Source organism: Pseudophryne corroboree, chromosome 1 (genome assembly GCF_028390025.1).
Source record: "Pseudophryne corroboree isolate aPseCor3 chromosome 1, aPseCor3.hap2, whole genome shotgun sequence".
In the NCBI taxonomy this organism is placed as follows: domain Eukaryota; kingdom Metazoa; phylum Chordata; class Amphibia; order Anura; family Myobatrachidae; genus Pseudophryne; species Pseudophryne corroboree.
In genome coordinates, this window is record NC_086444.1 from 1078032310 (window position 1) to 1078058913 (window position 26604).

A 26604-nucleotide genomic window follows, 5' to 3' on the forward strand; every position below is an offset into this window, starting at 1 on the left:
AGAAAAACAAGAAAGTTCGAGGTGCGTCCTTTCTTGCCAGAGGCAGGGGCAGAGGAAAGAAGCTGCACAACACAGCTAGTTCCCAGGAACAGAAGTCCTCCCCGGCCTCTACAAAATCCACCGCATGACGCTGGGGCTCCACAGGCGGAGCTAGGCCCGGTGGGGGCGCGTCTTCGAAATTTCAGCCACAAGTGGGTTCACTCCCAGTTGGATCCCTGGGCAATAGAGATTGTGTCTCAGGGATACAAGCTGGAATTCGAAGAGATGCCCCCTCACCGATACCTCAAATCGGCTCTGCCAGCTTCCCCCCAGGAGAGGGAATTAGTGTTAACTGCAATTCAAAAATTGTATCTTCAACAGGTGGTGGTCAAGGTTCCCCTCCTTCAACAGGGAAGGGGTTATTATTCGACCATGTTCGTAGTCCCGAAACCGGACGGTTCGGTCAGACCCATATTGAATTTAAAATCCCTGAACATGTACCTGAAAAGGTTCCGGTTCAAGATGGAATTGCTGAGAGCGGTTATCGCAAGCCTGGAAGGGGGGGATTTTATGGTGTCTCTGGACATAAAGGATGCATAGCTTCATGTCCCCATTTATCCGCCTCATCAGGCGTACCTCAGATTTGTGGTACAGGATTGTCATTACCAATTTCAGACGTTGCCGTTTGGTCTCTCCACGGCACCGAGAATATTTACCAAGGTAATGGCGGAAATGATGGTACTCCTGCGAAAGCAAGGGGTCACATTTATCCCATACTTGGACGATCTCCTCATAAAAGCGAGATCAAGAGAGCAGTTGCTAATTAGCGTAGCACTTTCTCTGGAAGTGTTACGGCAAAACGGTTGGATCCTAAATATTCCAAAGTCGCAGTTGGTCCCTACGACTCGTCTGCCTTTCCTGGGCATGATCCTAGACACAGACCAGAAAAGGGTTTATCTCCCGATAGAGAAAGCTCAGGAACTCATGACTCTGGTCAGGCACCTATTAAAACCGAAACAGGTGTCTGTGCATCACTGCACTCGAGTTCTGGGAAAGATGGTGGCATCATACGAGGCCATTCCCTTCGGCAGGTTCCATGCGAGGACTTTCCAATGGGACCTACTGGACAAGTGGTCCGGGTCACATCTACAGATGCATCGGTTAATCACCCTATCCCCCAGGGCCAGGGTGTCTCTCCTGTGGTGGCTGCAGAGTGCTCACCTCCTCGAGGGCCGCAGATTCGGCATTCAGGACTGGGTCCTGGTGACCACGGATGCAAGCCTCCGAGGGTGGGGGGCAGTCACACAGGGAAGAAATTTCCAGGGTCTGTGGTCAAGTCAGGAGACTTGCCTCCACATCAACATCTTGGAACTAAGGGCCATATACAACGCCCTACGTCAAGCGGAGACCCTGCTTCGCGACCAACCGGTTCTAATTCAGTCAGACAACATCACCGCAGTGGCTCATGTAAACCGCCAAGGCGGCACAAGGAGCAGAATGGCGATGGTGGAAGCCACCAGAATTCTTCGCTGGGCGGAGAATCACGTAAGCGCACTGTCAGCAGTGTTCATCCCGGGAGTGGACAACTGGGAAGCAGACTTCCTCAGCAGACACGACCTCCACCAGGGAGAGTGGGGACTTCATCAGGAAGTCTTCGCACAGATTACAAGTCGGTGGGAACTGCCACAGGTGGACATGATGGCATCCCGCCTCAACAAAAAGCTACAGAGGTATTGCGCCAGGTCAAGAGACCCTCAGGCGATAGCTGTGGACACCCTGGTGACACCGTGGGTGTTCCAGTCGGTCTATGTATTTCCTCCTCTTCCTCTCATACCCAAGGTGCTGAGGATAATAAGAAAAAGAGGAGTGAGAACAATACTCATTGTTCCAGATTGGCCACGAAGGACTTGGTATTCAGATCTGCAAGAAATGCTCACAGAGGACCCGTGGCCTCTTCCTCTAAGACAGGACTTGTTGCAACAGGGGCCCTGTCTGTTCCAAGACTTACCGCGGCTGCGTTTGACGGCATGGCGGTTGAACGCCGGATCCTAGCAGAGAAAGGCATTCTGGATGAGGTCATTCCTACGCTGATAAAGGCTAGGAAGGACGTGACAGCTCAACATTATCACCGTATATGGCGAAAATATGTTGCTTGGTGTGAGGCCAGGAATGCTCCTACGGAGGAATTTCAGCTGGGCCGTTTCCTTCACTTCCTACAGTCCGGAGTGAATTTGGGCCTAAAATTGGGTTCCATTAAGGTCCAGATTTCGGCCCTATCCATTTTCTTGCAAAAGGAGTTGGCTTCTCTACCTGAAGTTCAGACGTTTGTAAAGGGAGTGCTGCATATTCATCCCCCTTTTGTGCCTCCAGTGGCACCTTGGGATCTTAACGTGGTGTTGAGTTTCCTGAAATCCCACTGGTTTGAACCACTCAAAACGGTGGAGTTGAAATATCTCACGTGGAAGGTGGTCATGCTATTAGCCTTGGCTTCGGCTAGGCGTGTGTCAGAGTTGGCGGCTTTGTCACATAAAAGCCCCTATCTGGTTTTCCATGCGGATAGAGCAGAATTGCCGACCCGTCCACAATTTCTGCCAAAGGTGGTTTCATCCTTTCATATAAACCAACCTATTGTGGTGCCTGTGGCTACTACTGACTTGGAGGATTCCGAGTTACTTGATGTGGTCAGGGCTTTGAAGGTTTATGTAGCCAGAACGGCTAGGGTCAGGAAAACAGAGTCTTTGTTTATCCTGTATGCTTCCAACAAGCTTGGTGCTCCTGCTTCAAAGCAAACTATTGCTCGCTGGATCTGTAACACGATTCAGCAGGCTCATTCTGCGGCTGGATTGCCGCTGCCAAAATCAGTTAAGGCCCATTCCACTAGGAAGGTGGGCTCTTCTTGGGCGGCTGCCCGAGGCGTCTCGGCATTACAGCTTTGCCGAGCGGCTACTTGGTCAGGTTCAAACACTTTTGCAAAGTTCTACAAGTTTCATACCCTGGCTGAGTAGGACCTTGTGTTTGCTCATTCGGTGCTGCAGAGTCATCCGCACTCTCCCGCCCGTTTGGGAGCTTTGGTATAATCCCCATGGTCCTTACGGAGTCCCCAGCATCCACTAGGACGTTAGAGAAAATAAGATTTTACTTTTTGTTGAATCTATTTCTCGTAGTCCGTAGTGGATGCTGGGTGCCCGTCCCAAGTGCGGACTTCTTCTGCAATGCTTGTATATAGTTATTGCTTAAATAAGGGTTATGTTATGGTTGCATCAGGGTTGACCTGTTGCTCTGTTATTGTTCATACTGTTGACTGGGTATGTTTATCTCAAGTTATACGGAGTGATTGGTGTGGCTGGTATGAATCTTGCCCTGGATTACCAAAATCCTTTCCTTGTACTGTCAGCTCTTCCGGGCACAGTTTCTCTAACTGAGGTCTGGAGGAGGGACATAGAGGGAGGAGCCAGAGCACACCAGAACCTAAATTCTTTCTCAAAGTGCCCATGTCTCCTGCGGAGCCGTCTATTCCCCATGGTCCTTACGGTGTCCCCAGCATCCACTACGGACTACGAGAAATAGATTTACCGGTAAGTAAAATCTTATTTTTTTCTTATTTTGCTAATTAATTAAATTAATTGCTATAATAATTTACATATTACAAGCAATTAATTGTAAAGAGAACCGATGTCCCTTTAAATATTAATTCTGAACATTTTCTGCTGGTCGGTTTGTGTAATGTTTCAACCCTTTTTAATTACTTTTTTATCTTTTATTGTTGGGGTTCTGGTGTCATACTCCCCGTGAGCTCTGTACACACAATGTAAATTGCTCAATATTTATTTTTGTCACAGCATGACATGTTGTTCACAAACACACAGGAAAATCATTACAAGAACGTCGTTAGTAGGCAACATTTCCAGCCACTTGCCCTCTAATTAATTGATTCTCATTTTCGCTTTCTCTTCTAAATGTTCTCACTCCCCCTAACTGTTCTCAGCCGTGTGTTATGGTTTCTGCTCCAGGAATGGAGTTTGCAACACTTTATTCTCTACATATTCCAATCTAAAGTAGTCATTCTGTTTTTACAGGTTGAGTCTCCTACTGTATATCTGAAAATCCAATGTCCCAAAAATTCCAAGATCCAAACTGCGCAACTGAGATAGTGGCACCTTAGCTTTCTGATGGTCCAGTGTACACAAACTTTGTTCAATGCACAAAATTATTAAATACACTGTATAAAATGACCTTCAGGCTGTGTGTATAAGGTATATATGAGCCATAAAGGGTGTGGTATGGAGGGTCGATATTATCTAGGTCGACAGGAATGCTAGGTCGACAAGGTCTTGTAGGTCGACATGGTTTAGGTTGACAGGTCAAAAGGTCGACATGAGTTTTTTATGTTTTTTTGGTGTCGTTTTCTCTGTACAGTGATCGGGAACCCCAATTAGTGCACCGTGTCCCCTCGAATGGCGAGCGAATTTCGGGCAAGGTGCCTCACTCCGCTACCGCGGTGCTCGGCACAGGTTACTATTTCCAATCGTAGTCCACGTGGATCATTAATTATGTTAAAAAAAAGTGAGAAACTCATGTCGACCTTTTGACCTGCTGACCTAGAACATGTCGACCTAGAGACCCTGTTGACCTGGAAACCCTGTCGATCTAGTTACTGTCGACCAATAGTGGTCAACCTAGACACTGTTGACCTAGTTACTGTCGACCTAGAGACCGGATACCGACATAAATGCATTCTATGCTTAGACTTGGGTTCTTATCCCCGAGATATCTCATTATGGTATGCAAATATTCCAAACTACGTAAATTCCGATCTCCAAAATACTCCTGGTCCCAAACATTTCTGATATGGGAGACTCAACCTGTCAATTCTTTATAAGAAAATAGTTCCGTGTCTATACAAATAGGTCTGACAAGGAGTAAAATAGGTAATCTATATTGTGGATTGGACAGATGGGATCAGTATGATATCCTGGTTGTCGGGATCCCGGTGGTCTGGAGACTGACACCAGGATACCAGCGGCGAGCGCAGCGTGTCCCCTCGTGGGCTTGCTGTGCTCGCCATGATTCTGACGCCACAGGGATATATTCCCCCTTGGGACCACCAGCCAAGTGGGGATTACAGCTGGTGGTATTTCACCGGGTGTCGGGATTCTGGCGTCGGTATTCCGACAGCCGGGATCCCAACAGTCGGTAAATTGTCTGCCTCTCGGACAGACAATTGCAGTCACAACTAACTTTAATATTACAATATTATATTAGTCATACTATACTTCTTCCATAGATTTTCAGTGCCAATGGTCGCCTCAGATATTTCAGGCCATGAGGCAGTCAATTGACCGCCTGTCAAGATCCCGGCGGTCAGGATACCAACGCCAGAATCCCGACGCCGTCTGAGTCCCGACTACCGGCTGGTTACCCCTCTTGGTGGTGGTCCACACCACCACCCGGAGGGAAATAGAAACCTGTGGCGACCAAAGGTCACCACCAGGCCCAAAGCGTGGCAAGTGCAGCGAGCCTGCGGGGGACACGCTGCGCTCGCTGCCATGATCCCGGCTGTCTCCTGACCGCTGGGATCTCTTACTGATCCCTTCAGCCCTATACACTCAAAACTAGGGAAGCCAATCCCGGGCTATTTTTTCAATCCCGGGTATCGGGATTGAAAAATGACCAATCCCGGGATACCCGGGATTGGCTTTTACCTAGGTGGCCGCCCCCTCGCCCCACCCTGCCCCGCCCACCCCGCACATATAACTCACCATATACCGGAGGCGGGCGGTAGGGGAACATCTTGTGAACGCTGCTGGCGTCTCCCAGCAGCAGCTAACAGCGCAGCGTGACCTCTCACGCTGCACTGGGGACCCGGAAGCAGGAAGCCGGGCAGCGTTTGAGCGTCCTGTGGACGCTCAACGCTGATCCCTCAATCCCCAGGATTGGAGCTTCCAATCCCGGGATTGAATCCCGGCCATTTTTGGGCCTAAATCCCGGGATCCCGCCGATCCCGGGATTGGCCACCATACTCAAAACTCACCTCTATTAAACAAAGAAAAGTAAAACAACAGTTCTATATATGAGGCCTGTGATACGCAGGCATGTTCATCACCCTCTGACCTAAGCTCCAGTTACCACAGGGTCACCTGATTTTGAACTAAACTATAGTTGCTTCACACGGGTTATCTTGTAATATGCTATACACTGTGCATACTGTCCCAGAAAGTCCAGGACCCTCCTCTGTAGTGTTGAGACCATAGGCCAGTCTCATGCATCTGCTTACTACCATAGAGAAGTTGGCAATCTACAGGCTTGATAACTCCTGCTATTGCTGCACAGTTCTGCAATTCTCGCCATCGTACAGTGGGTGGAGGGATGTAATGGTGAGATTCACTGCACCATACTAACCACACCTCCCACCTGGGCATCTCCCCTGACATACCGTGAATCTGGCTTGCCTGCAGAGGGTATTATTGGACAAGTATCAGAGACTTGCAGTGGGCTGGATCCATAGTTGTGTGCTAATGCTGCCGCAGATGCCATGTGAGAAAATAGGTCAATGTAACAGTCGCCGAGATTTGTATAGAGACGCCCCCCTCCGGAGCTTTCATAGCTGCCTGTGTACACATTCACAGCATCAACACAGGTCCAGGATACATCGGCTGCCTGATGAGTCTTATGGTACCTCAGAACGACCACCGCAACTGAGACGCCGGATAATGGGGCAGATGTATTAAGCCTGAAGACAGCATAAGGAAGTGATAAACCAGTAATAAATGCAAGGTGATAAAAGCACCAGCCAATCAGCTCCTTACTGTTAATTTACATTTTGGAGCTGATTGGATGGCACGTTTATCACCTTGCACTTATCACTGGTTTATCACTTCCTTATGCCTTCTCCAGGTTAATACATCTGCCCCAATGTGCTTCCAGAGTACGAGATTGCAGTCAGCGGCTGATACACGCCCATATATTTGCCGTCGCTCCTAGTCAGTCACTTGCAAATGAATCTTCACTGCGAGTGTAATCACAACTCAGTTGCCGCTCGTGTGCATTGCAGCTGTGACGCATGCGCAGACCACCGATTATCGCTTAATGGCGACAACATTGGCTATTACATACAGTGACTAAACAGTTATATTCAATAGTCATCTGTTCTATTAGTCATTTACTTGACAAATATATAAATGTATTTTATAGCCACTTACACCTCACAGCCTTCTCAATTCCTCAGGGCATGCACATGCACCGGTCGATTGGTCCGTTGTGCCGGTACAACTCTATATCAAAGGAGCCGTTTCGGCACATAAGGATCGCTGTGTACCGGCATTAAAAAATGCTAACATGCATGCAAATGGGGCAACACCATCAGTCAGAATATATAGTGATTTGTGTAATCCTGATGGTTTGGAGACTTGTTATACAAGGTTGTCTCTAGGTCCTGGTACCATACTTTGCTCATTAGTATATAATTAGGCTGGATTGTAATGGTAAGTATCTTCAAGTATTTGTTGTTTGTATATTTTATTTGATGTGCAACATATGTTCATGAAGTTTGACAGTTGTTTAATTGAGTAGCTAAACTACCTTATTTTACTGAGAATATCAGACCTAGTTCTCCTGCTGTTACCCAAAAGCATTAATAAACTAATTATAATTTGCCTGTTTGATTATTCGCAAACAGAGGTATAAGTAGTGGATATTGATGTTTAATAAATTACACATATTCAACTTTCCATATTCTAATTACGTGCACAGTTGTAGTGGTATTATTGAATTAAACTTTCATATTATTTATTTATTAACAGTTTCTTATATAGCGCAGAAAATTCTGTTGTGCTTTACAATTGGAAACAGTAATGACCTAAAAACAAAACAATTGGAAACAACTGAAAAAACCAAGACTGGTTAATGATAGAGAGTCATAGAGGTAGGAAGGACCTGCTCGCAAGCTTACAGTCTATAAAGAGATAGGCATTCATACACAAGCATAGGATAGGTGTTCTACTGCATACAGGTCCACCAGATTGCAAAAGTTCTTAATGGGCTGTATGATATAGTCATACTGCAATGTTGGCCTGCGGTCAAGAGGATGGGAAAAGTGAGGAATGGGAAAATATGTGTGGATATGAGTGGACTCTACAGAGGGGATGTAATTGGATAGGAAAGTTTATGAAGGTTATGTGGGCGGTTCCGGACTTTGACAAGCTTGCCTGAAGAGGTGAGTTTTGAGGGAACGGAAGTCTTATTGTGCATGGGATAAAAGCCAGAAAAAAGTCCTGCAACTGTGAATAGGAGCGAATAATGAGTGTGGATAAGAAACATAGATCTTGTGAAGAGCGAAGAGGTCGGGTTGGGTGATATTTTGAGATAATCTTAGAGATGACATAGGGGTAGTATGATTAACGGCCTCGTGTGTGATATTGCTCTTATGTTGTAGATCAATATCTTGCATATATGTACAGGTCTGTTAGTAACCCTGTTTTCTTAGCAATTGTAGAGGTATTTAGGTGGCCTGATCTTGTCACCACCCAGAGACAAAATATGTAATATATATATATATATATATATATATATATATATATTTTTTTTTTTAATAAAGGGCATGGGCATACTCTGAAGCGCCTTTTGTCCAAAGTTCTCTTAATCACAAAGCTTAGTATAATATACAGTATGTAAATATGTTGTCTCATAGCCATGCCCATTCTTAATGTTTTATGGGGGATAATTAGTTCTCTGCAATGTGCGGTCGCAGTGTTCATCAGCACACTCTGGGGTAGAATACTGTACCCCAGCCTTGCCAAATGTCCTGTGCACCATTGGCTGTGCTGTTTTGGTGGTCCAGCAGCACATTGTGGACATCGCCATCCAGTTGACTACTGCTGTTTAGGTTGTTCAGTGATCGATCTCTCTCTCCCTCGTTTTCTCTCTTCCTCGCTTTCTCTCTCTCAATAATTCCTTTATGTTTTTCACTTTTCAGGGCAGCAAACAGCTGTTGAACAACTACCCCGTGTTCATCACTAGTAAACAATGGGATGAGGCAGTGAACTCCTCCAAGAAAGATGGAAGGCGGCTTCTCAGATATCTCATAAGATTTGTTTTTACAACAGATGAGCTTAAATATTCATGTGGCCTTGGGAAAAGGAAAAGGTCAGTGCAGTCAGGAGACTCGGGTCCTGAAAGACGCCCTCTGGATCCTGTTAAAGTTACATGTCTCAGAGGTACTGCATCTTCTCACTTAGTGTAACTCTTCTTTCATTCCATACCTAGCACGGTCACCCCTCCCTTTCTCTTACAGGCTTCCTCTTAGACTCAGTGCTTACTTGTTGGTCTTATCATTATGTTATTTCTTTATATACATGCTCTGTGTACCCTGAAAACTGTGCAAGATACTGCTATGTGCAGTATACAGGGGAGATTTATCACACCTTCTAAAGTGAGCAGTGGATGGGTTTTTCATAGCAACCAATCAGATTCAAGCTATCATGTATCTAGTTGTTATGAGCCGCCACAACAGCTCATCTGTGCAGCGGGTCCCGGTCATTACCAAGTGACCGGGATGCCACGTCATGTCGGCCACGCTGCCTGATGGTCCCAGTGGTTGCCAGGTAGCTGGGACTCCAGCTAGCCTCACTGTTTCCTGGTATCGGCATTTGCCTGGCAACTGGGACTCCGGGCGGTTGCAGTGAACCTTGGTCCCGGCTGTTGCTTATAAGCCGTGATGCCTGTTAGTACTTCTCAGCTGCATCAAGTTTCTTCATTAATGGGGCGGGTCTGCCTGGCTCTCTTCCATTGGTCCCTGCCCCTGGTAAAGACAGCCAGCCCTGTACCTTCCTGCCGGTGATAGTTTCTAGTCGTAGCCTTGTCACTCGGTCCCTGTTCCTTGTAACAGTTTCTGATTTCCAAGCTGTGTTCCTGACGTTATCCTCTAAGCTAAGTGCCTGAATTACTGAACCTTGCTTCAGTTGCTTTTTAGTATTCTGCTTTGCATCCCACCTGTGTTTAGCTGGATTTCCTGGCTAATTACCACTGCTATTTCATATTGGATTTCTGTGCAAACACAACATATCTCTCAGCCCTGGACAACAACTGTGATTTCTTGTCTCATACTTTATTACACTGCTGCTTTAGGGTCTTGTGGGAAACATCAGTTACCATTAAAAGCTGTGTATCCCTAAACAAACTTCTGGTAACAACCTTGTGGTACAGCTGTAGATCAATGATGTGACTATTTCACCTCATACTGTCCTGTCACAACATGAGGCAATATGGGAGTAACCGATCTTGTCTGCCTGTAAGAAAGTTATGCTAGAATGGGAACTTTTTAATATGTTTTCTAAGAGACATTTAATTTTATTACCGGAAGCTTGACTTTACATTTTAGAAAGTTCATTTGGTCAGGATATTCATAGTCGTTACATTAAACCGTTTATGAAACCACAGGAATAATTGAAACCACACAATCATCAGTAAAACCAGTACAGCACCTGCTGCTTAAGAATGGTTTGTACCAGAGGAAAAGTAAATGAAATCATTTTTACATTTTTGAACTATCATTATTAATAACAACATTTATAGTATATTGAGCCAACATACTAAAGAGACAGAGAGGTAAGAGGGCCCTGCTCGCTACCTTGTAATCTATAGGGAAATAGACATTTAGTGCCACTTAGTGCATATTGGTGGCAGTGCAGCCAGTGGTGCAACGTGATCCGGTCAAGGGGATCGGTCAAAGGGTTTTTCAATATAGAAGACAAGTAAATGTAAGTTTCAGTGAACTGCATACAGATGTGGTAATAAGGTGAGATGTCTAGAGGTAGGTTTTCATGTAACATAGGTTTACAGGTGAAGGGAAACTCTGCATGAGGGCGTGAATTCCACCGAAAATTATCCTGTAATAATCTCATACTTGCCTACTTTAGAAACCAAAGGGACCATGTCCTATCCTAAGAGGTATTTCTAGTTCCATCCGTGGGCGTATCTAGGCCCTCATTCTGAGTTGATCGCTCACTAGCAGTTTTTAGCAGCCGTGCAAACGCATAGTCGCCGCCCACGTGGAGTGTATTTTCGCTTTGCAGGAGTGCGAACACCTGTGCAGCAGAGCGGCAGCAAACATATTTTGTGCAGAACAAGACCAGCCCTGTAGTTACTTATCCTGTGCGATGATTGCTACGACGAAGGTCCCGGTATTGACGTCAGATACCCGCCCAGCAGACGCCCGGCCACGCCTGCGTTTTTCCAAACACTACCAGAAAACGGTCAGTTGACACCCAAAAACTCTCACTTCCTGTCAATCTCCTTGTGTCCGCCAGTGCGACTGGAAGTGTTGCTAGTAACTGTGCAAATCCACGAAGCTCTTTGTACTTGTACGACCCGCCTGCGCATTGCGGTGCATACGCATGCGCAGATTAGCCCTGTTCTGCCATAATCGCTGCGCTGCGAAAATCCGTAGCGAGCGATCAACTCGGAATGACCCCACTAGTGCCTTCCAAGTGTATGTCCTGCATAAATAGGTGCACAGCATGCCACCAGTGGGGGAGTGTGTATTGGTGACCCCCCACTCCCAGTGGTGTTTAGTGTATCGGTGACACACCACCAGAGGTTGTTAGTGTATGAGCGACACACCACTAGATGTTGCCAGTGTATGGATGACCTCCCCCCCCCCCCCCCCCCCAGAGGTTGTTAGTGTATGGTTGGCACACCACCAGAGGTTGTTAGTGTATGGGCGACACACCACCAGTAGGGTTTGTGTATGGGTGGCACCTCACCAGAGGAGGTTAGAATATGGCCAACACACCACCAGTGGGGTTTGTGTATGTGTGGCATACCACGAGAGGTGGTTAGTGTATGGGCGACACCACCAGAGGTGGTTATTGTATGGGTGACAAACCCCTAAAAGGTGGTTAGTGTATGGTTGACACACTGCCAGAGGGATTTGTGTATGATGGCGCAACGACAGAGGAATATTTATATGGATGGTACATCACCAGGGGGATTTGTGTATGATGGCGCAACACTAGTGGGGTTTGTGTATGGGTGGCATACCACAAGATGAGTTTGTGTATAATGGTGCAACACCAGAGGAGTTTTCATAGGTGGATATTAGGGCCCCAGCAATTCCACCATTGGGGCTGTCAAACTGTTGGTGTGGAAGGAGAGGCTCCCTATAGGGCATCAGTAAAGTTGGTGTCAGTAGGAGATAGACAGGTTTCAGACACACATCTCAACACATGCAGAATACCGTTTAAGGAGTGCTGTTATAGCCTGTAACTGTTGTGCATAAGTGTGAGGCTACTGTTTTTCCATTTATTAACATACAGAAAGTTGTGCATCCTCTGTATGCTGCATTTGCATTCATTTTGCTATAAAAAAAGCTTTTGTTCACAGCCTCTGGGTGATCTGAATGAATCTTTTTAATATCCATTTGCTAGAAAAGAGGCGGCTGCTAAGATATCATTAATTAAAGTATACAAACCTCAGTCAGTGATCATTTGAACAAATCATATCATTCCGTAACTGCAGATTAACAGATGTCCCATTTTTGATCACTATTTAAAGCCCCGCCAGATGTTACAGCTGTATAAATGAAACCAGTGGAGATTATAAAGTATAAACTAACAAACTGAAACGAGAGGCGCAGCTCACTGTAAAGCAGAATAATGGTATTATAAAGAGTACGATCTCCTGTTTAATCTAATTGTTTGAAGAGATGTCATGTAGGAAACGTGCCACGATTTTCCTGGCAGTGCGGGTAGACTATTATTAATTATAATATAATTCATATTTATTCTATCCTGAGACAGTAATACTAAAACATAATTATTTATGGTTCTCCCATGTTCTAACCTTTTGCTTATCAGATTGTGTGGGTCATAAAGAAAAACAAATACATAATTCAGCACTTGTTCTAGGTATTCTATAAAATTACAGAATCAAAATCACAAAAGTGGTGATATATAAAAGACAGTCATGCTGATTCAGAGATGCATGCAAACCCGATGCCTTGCACTGAGCATGTACTGTGATGGTCTTATGCCCGCGGATGCAGAGAGGGGGATTTTTTTGCAAAGTGATTGACTTGAAAAACACTACCAGAGGGGTTTGTGTATGGGTGGCACACCACCAGAGGGCAGCGGCTGCTGCTGCCCCTGGCCTGCAGCCCGACCAAAGAATGCAGTGGGGGGAGCCAACCAGCACGTATAAACATACAGGTAAAGTTGTATGTAACATATGTGCTGGCTTCCTTACCCGGGGATCAGCAGTTCCCGCATACATGGGAAACAGGCACACAGTGTTTAGCCTATCTTCAATAAGCCCACCCCAGGCTCCATTGGCTGTTTTCACAGGAGCAGCTGCCAGAAGGGTTTATGTATAGGTGGCACACCACCAAAGGGGTTTGTGTGTGGGTGGCACACCACCAGAGAGGTTTGTGTATGGGTGGCACACCACCAGAGTTTTGTGTGTGGGTGGCACACCACCAGAGAGGTTTGTGTATGGTTGGCACACCACCAGAGAGGTTTGTATATGGGTGGCACACCACCAGAGAGGTTTGTATATGGGTGGCACACCACCAGAGAGGTTTGTGTATGGGTGGCACACCACCAGAAGAATTTGTGTATGGGTCGCACACCACCAAAGGGGTTTGTGTATAGGTGGCACTTCACCAGAAGGGTTTGTGTATGGTAGACACAACAACAGAAGCTGCATAGTCTAGTTGGGCTGTTTGGAAGGTACTAGTGCAAGTTTGCAATCAATTGGTGTAATGCCACTATCACTTGTGTACACATGTGCAAGCTGACAATCCGATAGGCAGGTGCAAACACAGGATCTCTAGAAGGAGATTTTCATGCAACCATAGTGGGCATGACCATCTTGTAAGAAGTGTCATTATAATTTTATACAATGGGAGGCCACTTTCCAACCCCTTTAAATAACTACAGTTAGAGGCATACAGAGCCACTCTTCACATGAAAAGCAATGCTAATACAGTAAGTGTAACATACCTCTCAACGGGAAGTGGTTACAATACCGCTAGTCGGGATCCCGGCAGTCACAATGCCGACGCCGGTATCCCGACTAGCTGTGAAATGCCGGCGCCGGAATACCGGTGCCATAGTATATTCTCCCACTGTGGGTGTCCCATAGAGGGAGAATAGAACCTGTGGTGAGCGCAGCGAGCCACCATGCCCGCAGCGTGGCGAGCGCAGCAAGCCAGCAAGGGGCTTTCTAGTGCTTGCCCTGCTGCTGGCATTACGGCGGATGGGATCCCACAGTCGGGATCATAACAGCCGGATCCCTTCTGCTGGCGTTTCATACTGATCCTCTCTCAACTGTCCTTGCAGTGGGGACAAAGTGCTGAGCAGGACAGTTAGCATAGACTTCTGCCTTGAAAACTTGGGTGAACAAAGACAAGGGGGTATATTTACTAACATTCGTAATTTTCGGAAAAAGGTCAAAGTGCTCAGCGGTGAGGTCACTTTCGGTCAACCGCAGGGCAGAAAGTTCCCACCATTGGTTACAATGGAGCGCATAGGCGCTACATTGTAACACTGCCGTGTGCCGCCTGTCAGACAGTACAGGAGCACACAGCCGATCAGGAGGGTGCTACAACGTGGCGCTCCCTGATTGGCTGAAGAAACCCACTTAGACATCAGTCAGAGTGGGTTTCTGGCATTCGGGGAAAGGGGGCCCATGTGCAAACATGGGTCCCCTTTCAGTGCGTGGCTCGGCTCTCCGTTTTTTTATTTTATTCAAGTACGTGGATTACAAATGGATGCTACGAGGAGCCTGGGACCCTGGATCTGGTGAGTAGAATTTATTCAACAGGTACCCCATGGATTCTACTGGAGAAGAGGACCGACCCTCGTGTGAACATAAGGTAAGTATGTATGTATGTTTGTGTGGATGCATGTAATAAAACTTTACTTTCAAGGTGTGTGTGTATTGTCTTTTTTTGGGTATTTTTTTAGTAGTAGTACTACAGGTACCAGCGGGCCCGTTTTTCCGCCGCATGCTGGTACTTGTGGTTCTCCAAGTACCAGCATGCGGGGGAGGCTTGCTGGGCCTTGTAGTACTGCTACTAAAAACAATATCTTTTCATTTTCACAAAAGGCTATCAGCCCCCCATCCGCAGCCAATTGGATGGGGGGGACAGCCTCGGGCTTCACCCCTGGCCCTTGGGTGGCTGGGGGGGGACCCCTTGATTGAAGGGGTCCCCACTCCCCCAGGGTACCCCGGCCAGGGGTGACTAGTTGGATTTTTGATGCCACGGCCGCAGGGCACTATATAAAAGTGACCCCCGGCTGTGGCATTATCTGTCCAGCTAGTGGAGCCCGGTGCTGGTTTTAGAAATACGGGGGACCCCTACTCTTTTTGTCCCCCGTATTTTTGGAACCAGGACCAGGCGCAGAGCCCGATGCTGGTTGCTTAAATATGGGGGAACCCCTGTCATTTTTTCCCCCATATTTCTGCAACCAGGGTCGGCTCAAAGAGCCCGAGGCTGGTTATGCTTAGGAGGGGGGACCCCACGCAATTTTTTTTAAAGAAAATAACCACTTTCCCACCCCTTCCCACTGATATACATGCACGGATCTCATGGATCCCTGCATGCCTATACAATCACGGATTAAAAAAGCAGGTCTGTTTTTTTTTAGCACTTTTTTACGAGTTGTAATTTTTCACGGCAGTGTTTTTTTTTTTTTTTTTGCTTTGCACTTCTTAGTAAATTACCGAGATTCATACTTAAACAGCCGCGTTTGGACCGATGGTGTATTCATTCGTATTTTTTTTGTTGGACTTCCAAAAAATTACGAATGCCCTCATCACTGCCGTGATTATTGCTTAGTAAATTACCGAGATGACACTTTGATGAAAAACGGCATCTCGGTCAAAATCGGGACCTTAGTAAATATACCCCAAGGTTGGCCATTCTGGTAGAGGGGGAGGAGGAGAGGGTGGTGGGGTTTGAAGTGATCAGGGGCGGGATGTACTAATGGGAAAGTGCAGTAAAACCCCTGTGTTTTCGCCGCACAGGGTATCGCCATCTTTTGATCTTTTGATGGCGATACCCTATAAAAGCCTATGACGCCGACCCCCTACCCCGTCATACCTCCGTCTAGGCAGCCTGGACCCGGAAGTCAAACTCCTCCTCCCCCTAGCAACACAGCCGGAGGTCCTTCCGGCTGCAGGGGGGAGGAGGTAGCGCCCAGGATAGCCTGCTGCTGCTTCCCAGCCTGGGAGGAGTGTGGAGAGCCCAGAGAGGTGACGGAGACCTTCTCACAGCCTCCGTCACTGCATTGCGATGTTAATCGCATATGTTAGTACATATGCGATTAACATTGCTGCGAGGGGCGGCGATGTATGTTACATTCCGCCCAAGATGTCATATCAGATGGATTTCATGGAGGTTAGTGTGTGGGAAAATCCAGCGCACTGAGGGAGAAGAGAAAATTAGGGAAATGAAGGTAACAAAGGGGTGACGAGGGTGGAAGGCCTGTGAGGAGATGAGGTCTTTGAAGTAGGATGGTTTTGCAAATGAGATCAATAAATTGATTTGAGCAACTTGCTATTTCGGGTATTAAAAGGTTTCTTGCATAATTGTTTGTATCTAATTAATAAAATTCATAAATTAAATTCAGCTCTACAGGTTAATTGTCCCTTATCTGAAAATCTGATATCCAAAATATTCTGAAATCCAAACTTTTTTTTAGCATGACTGAGATAGTGACACATTTGATTTCTGGTGGATAACTGTACACAAACATTGTTTCATGCAGTATTATTAAAAAGTTGTATAAAATGACCTTCAGGATATGTGTACATTATAAGGTGTATATGAAACATAAATGCATTCTGTGCTTAGACTTTGGTCCTATCCCCAAGATATATCATTACGGTATGCAGGTATTGCAAAATATGGAAAAATCCGATATCCAAAATACCTCTGGTCCCGAGCATAGACTATAGAAGACTCAACCTGTACTACAGTATGTTTTAGCATGTAAAGATACAGCTAGAGCCATCATCATGTGGAGACTGGATAATCATGGAATTGGTAGCCTTGCATGATGGGACATGAGTTGTGTGCGTTTTTTTGGGATAATAAGGTGAGACTGTGGGCCTAATTCAGACCTGGTCTCAGGCGTTTTTTTGCACCGCTGTGACCAGGTAATCGCCACCTACAGGGGACGGTGTAGGCGCATTTCAGGGGTGCGAATGGCTGTGCAGTGAGCTTCACAAACAAAAGTTTGTGCAGTTTCTGCACAGCCCAGGACTTACTCAGCCGCTGTGACGATCCGGGCCGCTGGTGACGTCAGGAATCCTCCTCCGGAAGGGGTGGACACGCCTGCGTTTTTCCGGACCCTCACAGAAAACGGTGAGTTGCCGCCCAGCAACGCCTTCTGCCTGTCAATCTTCTTGCGATCTCCCCTGCAATCGCTTTCTTCGTAGAAACCGTCGCTGTGCATTGCGGACCGCACGCATGCGCTGTTCAGACCTGATCGCACGGCTGCGAAAAAAGGCAGCGTTCGATTAGGTCTGAATGACCCCCCGTATTGGGTGATTTCTCTGCCTCCTCTCGGTTAGCATGCATACTCTCAAAATCATCCTCCCACCCCTGTTTATAGCTCAGTCTTGTGGATGTAATATTTAGGCATAGGCCTGTGATAATTCTCTGCTGAGTTTAAAACATTGACGAGTTGGAAATTTTCAAAGACTGGACAGCATGAATGTTTTTGATGGCTTACTGTATGTGGAAGCTGTATCTAAATGCTAAATTCATTTTTAAATGCAAAACAGATTTGAACTTGTTAATGTAAAAGAATTGAGATTCAGTGTATAATATGTTATATACCATATATGCCAGACATGGCCCATATTCTCTGTTGACAGAGCCCCATGTTGCCCTATGCAGTGGTAAACTGGTTTATTTCATCCATACAATCCAGTTCCCTAAACAAGGTCCACAACCTCCAATCCCAAGCAGTGATTGGTTGGGGATACGGGATTACTTATGCAACATATAAATATAAAATTAATAGCACTAGTAACGGGACCTTTTGCCCTTCTTCCCATCCATTGCAAGTGGCTCCTTTGGCCAAGTACAACATAGAATTTGCTAGAAGGGACCAACTTTTTCCATTGTACTCCTTTGGAAAAGCCATGCACCATTGGTGATTGTCTAAGCCAGAGGTTCTCAAACTCGGTCTTCGGGAGCCCACACACCTGCATGTTTTGCAGGTAACCCAGCAGGTGCACAGGTGTATTAATTACTCACTGACACATTTTAAAAGGTCCACAGGTGGAGCTAATTATTTCACTTGCGATTCTGTGAGGAGACCTGCAAAACATGCACTGTGTGGGCCCCCGAGGACCGAGTTTGAGAACCTCTGGTCTAAGCAAAGGCTGTACTGCTGTAGCATGTAATAAAGAGATAAAGGGCATGACTACTGTGTGTCAGACATCCATGAAGGTCAGTGTTACCATTACATTAGTTATTGTGGACAATCCACAGTGTTTTAGTCACACTGCTGGGATTTTACCCTGCGAGACAATGAAGGATACGTCCTCTTGTGTATTATTACATATTACAGAGGAGAGGCACAGATGTATGGAAGAATTGTGACTTGTATGAATACATAATGTCCATAGTCTCATAGTTGTTGCCTATAGTAAGACAGAGATTAGGCTATAACGATAACTACAGCCATATAAGAATAACAAGAGGCATTATATGCCTACACAGTGACCACAGCCTGCTGAATGTGTTTCCTGCTAACGTATGAGCTCGGGCACCTGTTTTTAAATGTATTTAATGTATTCCAATACTAAAGCCCTTTTAAGCTTATCATTTAAGCCTCTAATATACAATGTCAGCAATTTTACATTAGAGTTAGCCATTTAGCCTAGCTGTATAAATGTAATAAAATATACCACTTAAATATTCCTCCACCACTGTCAGCCTGCTCTGTGCACACATTAGTTATATTGTTTATGTAGTGAATCTCGAACATTACAGCAATACCACTATTCTTTAAGATGGAAACTTTTCTCTGCATCACCACTGTATCTTCTGACTAGTTTGTATATATCAAGATCTACTTCAGATAGTTGTAGTACATTGGTGGTGTGAATACTTGCATATGTTGCCTTTGGTGAGGGCGCGGGGTCAAAGGTTACAATAGGTTTCACAGTTCTACATATAGTATTGTGTTCCAGCTTCATCTTTCCACTTTAGTTACTTCAGCTGGACATTATAGGACACACAATGCATCATACACTTATAGGGATCAGGTTCGTACTGGCCTACAGGGGTACAGCGGAAATCACAGGTGGGCCCCAGAGCTTGATGGCCCCATCTCCTCCTCTAGGGATCAGGTTCCAGAACACGCACTCAAATTATACATTGTTACTCTACTAACTGTTCATTAACTTGTTGGAGCAGGACCATGCAACTAATATGGGGTAGGTGTGAAAAATACTGATACTAGTCGCACAAGCTTCCCGAGTGTGGCCAGCACATGGAATGCGTGTGACTCCATACCAAGCCCATAATGTGTTTTCTCTATCGTCCTAGTGGATGCTGGGGTTCCTGAAAGGACCATGGGGAATAGCGGCTCCGCAGGAGACAGGGCACAAAAAGTAAAGCTTTAGGATCAGGTGGTGTGCACTGGCTCCTCCCCCCATGACCCTCCTCCAAGCCTCAGTTAGATTTTTGTGCCCGGCCGAGAAGGGTGCAATCTAGGTGGCTCTCCTAAAGAGCTGCTTAGAAAAGTTTAGCTTAGGTTTTTTATTTTACAGTGAGTCCTGCTGGCAACAGGATCACTGCAACGAGGGACTTAGGGGAGAAGAAGTGAACTCACCTGCGTGCAGGATGGATTGGCTTCTTGGCTACTGGACATTAGCTCCAGAGGGACGATCACAGGTACAGCCTGGATGGTCACCGGAGCCTCGCCGCCGGCCCCCTTGCAGATGCTGAAACGAGAAGAGGTCCAGAATCGGCGGCAGAAGACTCCTCAGTCTTCTTAAGGTAGCGCACAGCACTGCAGCTGTGCGCCATTTTCCTCTCAGCACACTTCACACGGCAGTCACTGAGGGTGCAGGGCGCTGGGAGGGGGGCGCCCTGGGAGGCAAATGAAAACCTTTTTTGGCTAAAAATACCTCACATATAGCCTCCGGGGGCTATATGGAGATATTTAACCCCTGCCAGAATCCGTTAAGCGGGAGACGAGGCCGCCGAAAAAGGGGCGGGGCCTATCTCCTCAGCACACAGCGCCATTTTCCCTCACAGAAAGGCTGGAGGGAAGGCTCCCAGGCTCTCCCCTGCACTGCACTACAGAAACAGGGTTAAAACAGAGAGGGGGGGCACTAATTTGGCGTTAGAAATATATAAAAAATATGCTATAAGGGAAAACACTTATATAAGGTTGTCCCTATATAATTATAGCGTTTTTGGTGTGTGCTGGCAAACTCTCCCTCTGTCTCTCCAAAGGGCTAGTGGGTCCTGTCCTCTATCAGAGCATTCCCTGTGTGTGTGCTGTGTGTCGGTACGTGTGTGTCGACATGTATGAGGACGATGTTGGTGAGGAGGCGGAGCAATTGCCTGTAATGGTGATGTCACTCTCTAGGGAGTCGACACCGGAATGGATGGCTTATTTAGGGAATTACATGATAATGTCAACACGCGCCAAGGTCGGTTGACGACATGAGACGGCCGACAAACAATTAGTACCGGTCCAGACGTCTCAAAAACACCGTCAGGGGTTTTAAAACGCCCGTTTACTTTAGTCGGTCGACACAGACACAGACAGGGACACTGAATCCAGTGTCGACGGTGAATAAACAAACGTATTCCTTATTAGGGCCACACGTTAAGGGCAATGAAGGAGGTGTTACATATTTCTGATACTACAAGTACCACAAAAGAGGGTATTATGTGGGATGTGAAAAAACTACCGTAGTTTTTCCTGAATCAGATAAATTAAATGAAGTGTGTGATGATGCGTGGGTTCCCCCCGATAGAAAATATGGGCGGTATACCCTTTCCCGCCAGAAGTTAGGGCGCGTTGGGAAACACCCCTTAGGGTGGATAAGGCGCTCACACGCTTATCAGAACAAGTGGCGGTACCGTCTATAGATAGGGCCGTCCTCAAGGAGCCAGCTGACAGGAGGCTGGAAAAATATCATAAAAAGTATATACACACATACTGGTGTTATACTGCGACCAGCGATCGCCTCAGCCTGGATGTGCAGAGCTGGGGTGGCTTGGTCGGATTCCCTGACTAAAAATATTGATACCCTTGACAGGGACAGTATTTTATTGACTATAGAGCATTTAAAGGATGCATTTCTATATATGCGAGATGCACAGAGGGATATTTGCACTCTGGCATCAAGAGTAAGTGCGATGTCCATATCTGCCAGAAGATGTTTATGGACACGACAGTGGTCAGGTGATGCAGATTCCAAATGGCACAAAGGTGTATTGCCGTATAAAGGAAGAGGAGTTATTTGGGGTCGGTCCATCGGACCTGGTGGCCACGGCAACTGCTGGAAAATCCACCGTTTTTACCCTAAGTCACATCTCTGCAGAAAAAGACACCGTCTTTTCAGCTTCAGTCCTTTCGTCCCTATAAGAGTCATATCTGCCCAGGGATAGAGGAAAGGGAAGAAGACTGCAGCAGGCAGCCCATTCCCAGGAACAGAAGCGTTCCAACCCTTCTGACAAGCTCTCAGCATGACGCTGAGACCGTACAGGACCCCTGGATCCTACAAGTAGTATCCCAGGGGTACAGTTTGGAATGTCGAGACGTTTCCCCTGCGCAGGCTCCTGAAGGCTGCTTTACCAAGGTCTCCCTCCGACAAGGAGGCAGTATGGGAAAAAATTCACGAGCTGTATTCCCAGCAGGTGATAATTAAATTACCCCTCCTACAACAAGAAAAGGGGTATTATTCCACACTATATTGTGGTACTGAAGCCAGAAGGCTAGGTGAGACCTATTCTAAATCTAAAAAAATTTGAACACTTACAAAGGTTCAAATCAAGATGGAGTCACTCAGAGCAGTGATAACGAACCGGGAAGAAGGGGACTATCTGGTGTCCCGAGACATCAGGGATGCTTACCTCCAGGTCCCAAATTTGCCCTTATCACTAAGGGTACCTCAGGTTCGTGGTACAGAACTGTCACTATCAGTTTCAGACGCTGCCGTTTGGATTGTCTACGGCACCCCGGGTCTTTACCAAGGTAATGGCCGAAATGATGGTTCTTCTTCGAAGAAAAGGCGTCTTAATTATCCCTTACTTGGACGATCTCCTGATAAGGGCAAAGTCCAGGGAACAGTTGGAGGTCGGAGTAGCACTATCTCGGATACTGTTACAACAGCAGGGGTGGATTCTAAAGATTCCAAAATCGCAGCTGATCCCGACAACAAGTCTCCTGTGCTTAGGGATGATTCTGGACACAGTCCAGAAAAAGGTGTTTCTCCCGGAAGAGAAAGCCAGGGAGTTATCCGAGCTAGTCAGGAACCTCCTAAAATCAGTGCATCATTGCACAAGGGCCATGGTAAAAAAATGGTGACTTCCTTCGAAGCAATTCCAGTCGGCAGATTTCATGCAAGAACTTTTCAGTGGGATCTGCTGGACAAATGGTCCGGATCGCATCTTCAGATGCATCAGCGGATAACCCTATATCCAAGGACAAGGGTGTCTCTCCTGTGGTGGTTACAGAGTGCTCATCTTCTAGAGGGCCGCAGATTCGGCATTCAGTTTTGGATGTTGGTGACCACGGAGGCCAGCCCGAGAGGCTGGGGAGCAGTCACACAAGGAAAAAATTTCCAGGGAGTGTGATCAAGTCTGGAGATTTTTCTCCACATAAATATAGCTAAGGGTAAATTTATAATGCTCTAAGCTTAGCAAGACCTCTGCTTCAAGGTCAGCCGGTATTGATCCAGTGGGATAAAACATCACGGCAGTCGCCCACGTAAATAGACAGGGCGGCACAAGAAGCAGGAGGGCAGTGGCAAAAACTGCAAGGACTTTTCGCTGGGCGGAAAATCATGTGATAGCACTGTCAGCAGTGTTTCATTCCGGGAATGGAAACTGGGAAGCAGACTTCCTCAGTAGGCACGACCTCCACCCGGCAGAGTGGGAACTTCATGGGGAAGTTTTCCACATAATTGTAAACCGTTGGGAATTACCAAAGGTGGACATGATGGCGTCCCGTCTGAACAAAAAACGGGACAGGTATTGCGCCAGGTTAAGAGACCCTCAGGCAATAGCTGTGGACGTTCTGGTAACACCGTGGGTGTACCAGTCGGTGTATGTGTTCCATCCTCTGCTTTTCATACCTAAGGTACTGAGAATTATAAGACGTAGAGGAGTAAGAACTATACTCATGGCTCCGGATTGGCCAAGAAGGACTTGGTACCCGGAACTTCAAGAGATGCTCACAGAGGACTTATGGCCTCTGCCGCTAAGAAGGGACTTGTTTCAGCAAGTACCATGTCTGTTCCAAGACTTACCGCAGCTGCGTTTGACGGCATGGCGGTGGAACGCCGGATCCTAAGGGAAAAGGCATTCAGGAAGAGGTCATTCCTACCCTGGTCAAAGCCAGAAAGGAGGTGACCGCACAACATTATCACCACATGTGGCGAAAATATGTTGCGTGGTGTGAGGCCAGGAAGGCCCCACGAAGAAATTTCAACTCGGTCGATTCCTGCATTTCTTGCAAACAGGAGTGTCTATGGGCCTCAAATTGGGGTCCATTAAGGTTCAAATTTCGGCCCTGTTGATTTTTCTTCCAGAAAGAAGTGGCTTCAGTTCCTGAAGTCCAGAAGTTTGTCAAGGGAGTATTGCATATACAACCCCCTTTTTGTGCCTCCAGTGGCACTGTGGGATCTCAACGTAGTTCTGGGATTCCTCAAAACACATTGGTTTAAAACCAGTCAAATCTGTGGATTTGAAGCATCTCACATGAAAAGTGAACATGCTCTTGGACCTGGCCTGGACCAGGCGAGTGTCAAATTGGTGGTTTTTTTCTCAAAAAAGCCCATATCTGTTTGTCCATTCGGACAGGGCAGAGCTGCGGACTCGTCCCCAGTTCTCTCCCTAAGGTGGTGTCAGTGTTTCACCTGAACCAGCTTATTGTGGTGTCTTGCGCCTACTAGGGACTTGGAGGACTCCAAGTTGCTAGATGTGGTCAGGGCCCTGAAAATATAGGTTCCAGGACGGCTGGAGTCAGGAAAACTGACTTGCTGTTATCCTGTATGCACCCAACAAACTGGGTGCTCTTGCTTTTAAGCAGACTTTTGCTAGTTGGATGTGTAATACAATTCAGCTTGCACATTCTGTGGCAGGCCTGCCACAGCCAAAATATGTAAATGCCCATTCCACAAGGAAGGTGGGCTCATCTTGGGCGGCTGCCCGAGGGGTCTCGGCTTTACAACTTTGCCGAGCGGCTATTTAGTCAGGGGCAAACACATTTGTAAAATCCTACAAATTTGATACCCTGGCTAAGGAGGACCTGGAGTTCTCTCATTCGGTGCTGCAGAGTCATCCGCACTCTCCCGCCCGTTTGGGAGCTTTGGTATAATCCCCATGGTCCTTTCAGGAACCCCAGCATCCACTAGGACGATAGAGAAAATAAGAATTTACTTACCGATAATTCTATTTCTCGGAGTCCGTAGTGGATGCTGGGCGCCCATCCCAAGTGCGGATTATCTGCATTACTTGTACATAGTTACAAAAATCGGGTTATTATTGTTGTGAGCCATCTTTTCAGAGGCTCCGCTGTTATCATACTGTTAACTGGGTTCAGATCACAGGTTGTACAGTGTGATTGGTGTGGCTGGTATGAGTCTTACCCGGGATTCATAAATCCTTCCTTATTGTGTACGCTCGTCCGGGCACAGTACCTAACTGAGGCTTGGAGGAGGGTCATGGGGGGAGGAGCCAGTGCACACCACCTGATCCTAAAGCTTTACTTTTTGTGCCCTGTCTCCTGCGGAGCCGCTATTCCCCATGGTCCTTTCAGGAACCCCAGCATCCACTACGGACTCCGAGAAATAGAATTATCGGTAAGTAAATTCTTATTTTTTTCTGTTTTAGACATATGTGATAATTTACCCTCAACTTTGAAATATAAGCACTTCCATACCCTGCTACAGTATAGGTACATATTCATATATGTCTGAAATACTGTATAGTAGAATGTAATCATGATTCTTTAATTGCCAATAGTATCAATATTCACTGAAGCCATGTCACCAACTGTACGGTTTGCCCGTTTGCTTGATCTGCAGCCATATCTGACCTCCGTATTCATTCTAGGGAGTCAGATGTAGTATAAAATAAGCAAATCCGGCTCATTCGGACTTTCTAAAAAGGACAAGTGTAAGGGAGAATAGCAACCAGTCAGATTCTTCCCATCTTTGTATATAATACACAACATAAATGATATCTAGAATCTGATTGGTTGACAATGGACAACAGCTCCAATTTGATAAATCTCCCCCTATGACTGATTAGTAGGTCAAATTTTAAGGATTACCGTAATTTACCAGGAGCAGTCATGATTGTCTTCTGTAATTACTAATCTTAAACCTGTGTTTTTGTTCTTTTTTTTATTGGGCAGAGTTTATTAGGATGCACTGCACGTCAAACCCTGATTGGTGGATGCCATCCGAAGAGCAGATCAACAAGGTGTTCAGCGATGCTGTAGGACATGCACGTCAAGGGCGCGCGGTGGGAACGTTCTTCCATAACGGACACTCCTATTATGACGTCATCGACCACCAAGTATGTCAAGAGGAGATTTTTAACAGAGGCTCCCATGATGGGTCTGGAGATTGATGAAAAATGAAGACTAAGATAGAAAAATGCGAGGAGCAATTGAAAAGTTGCGAAAGAAAAAAGAAGTTAGCCACAAAACGAAACCTTAGTGTTATAGTTCAGTTATTGTGTCTTCAATGTTTTGTTGCTGTGCCAAGGGCTTGGGACACTTAAGGGCCCTACCAGCAGTAAGAGTCTGCCACTAAACCAGTCCAAAGTATACTACAAGTCTGTGAAGTGTGTGTGTAAGAATTCTGTCATCTTGGTAACGCTTCAGGGACTTCCTGTGGACTGCATTACGTGACTGTTAATCACTGTCTCCAAATAGAACACAACACGGCTTAAAGAAAGCATTCAGGACCTGAATCTCACTGGACAAGACTGTGTTGGTGTGTTCTGTAGAATTAGCTTTAATAGAATTTGCATTTTCACGTTTGAGTTAAATTATGCAAAACTTCCACTTGTTATATCCTGTGTTCATAAAATGTTGTCACCACTACCCTGACACTGAATATTTTTCTGTGCCTTCTCTTTTGTGTTATTTCTGTTATAAACTGTTGTGTCCCCTATATTGTGTTAGTGACAATAATAGAGAAACAGGGAAGAAAATTGGATTATTTCTAAGCAATCACTTCATCGTAAGCCCAGGTATGCTTTGTTACACTGTCTGACATGCAGAATAATGGGATCAATGATTAAGAAGATATTTATTCTCTGATTTTTCAAGTGTTCTCAGTGCGTTTTGTTATGAAACAGTTGAATCCTCTCTCCTGCCCGTCTTGGTCTGTCTGTATTGCAGCACCTTGCTG

The 26604-nt window shown here is 46.2% G+C and overlaps 1 protein-coding gene across 2 annotated transcripts in view; it reads left to right on the top strand.

Moving 5' to 3' along the window:
- BEND4 (BEN domain containing 4) overlaps nucleotides 1–26307 on the top strand; it is a 226943-nt gene extending 200636 nt beyond the window's left edge. Inside the window, exons 4-5 of one of the 2 annotated variants that reach the window (XM_063921006.1) lie at nucleotides 8951–9120; nucleotides 25599–25692. In XM_063921006.1, the coding sequence (XP_063777076.1) occupies nucleotides 8951–9120; nucleotides 25599–25608 (180 nt within the window). In that variant the 3' untranslated portion in view covers nucleotides 25609–25692. Of the gene's footprint in view, nucleotides 1–8950; nucleotides 9192–25598 lie in introns of both variants that reach the window. The other variant, XM_063921005.1, reaches the window with a different exon arrangement.
- The last annotated feature ends 297 nt before the right edge of the window (nucleotides 26308–26604 follow it).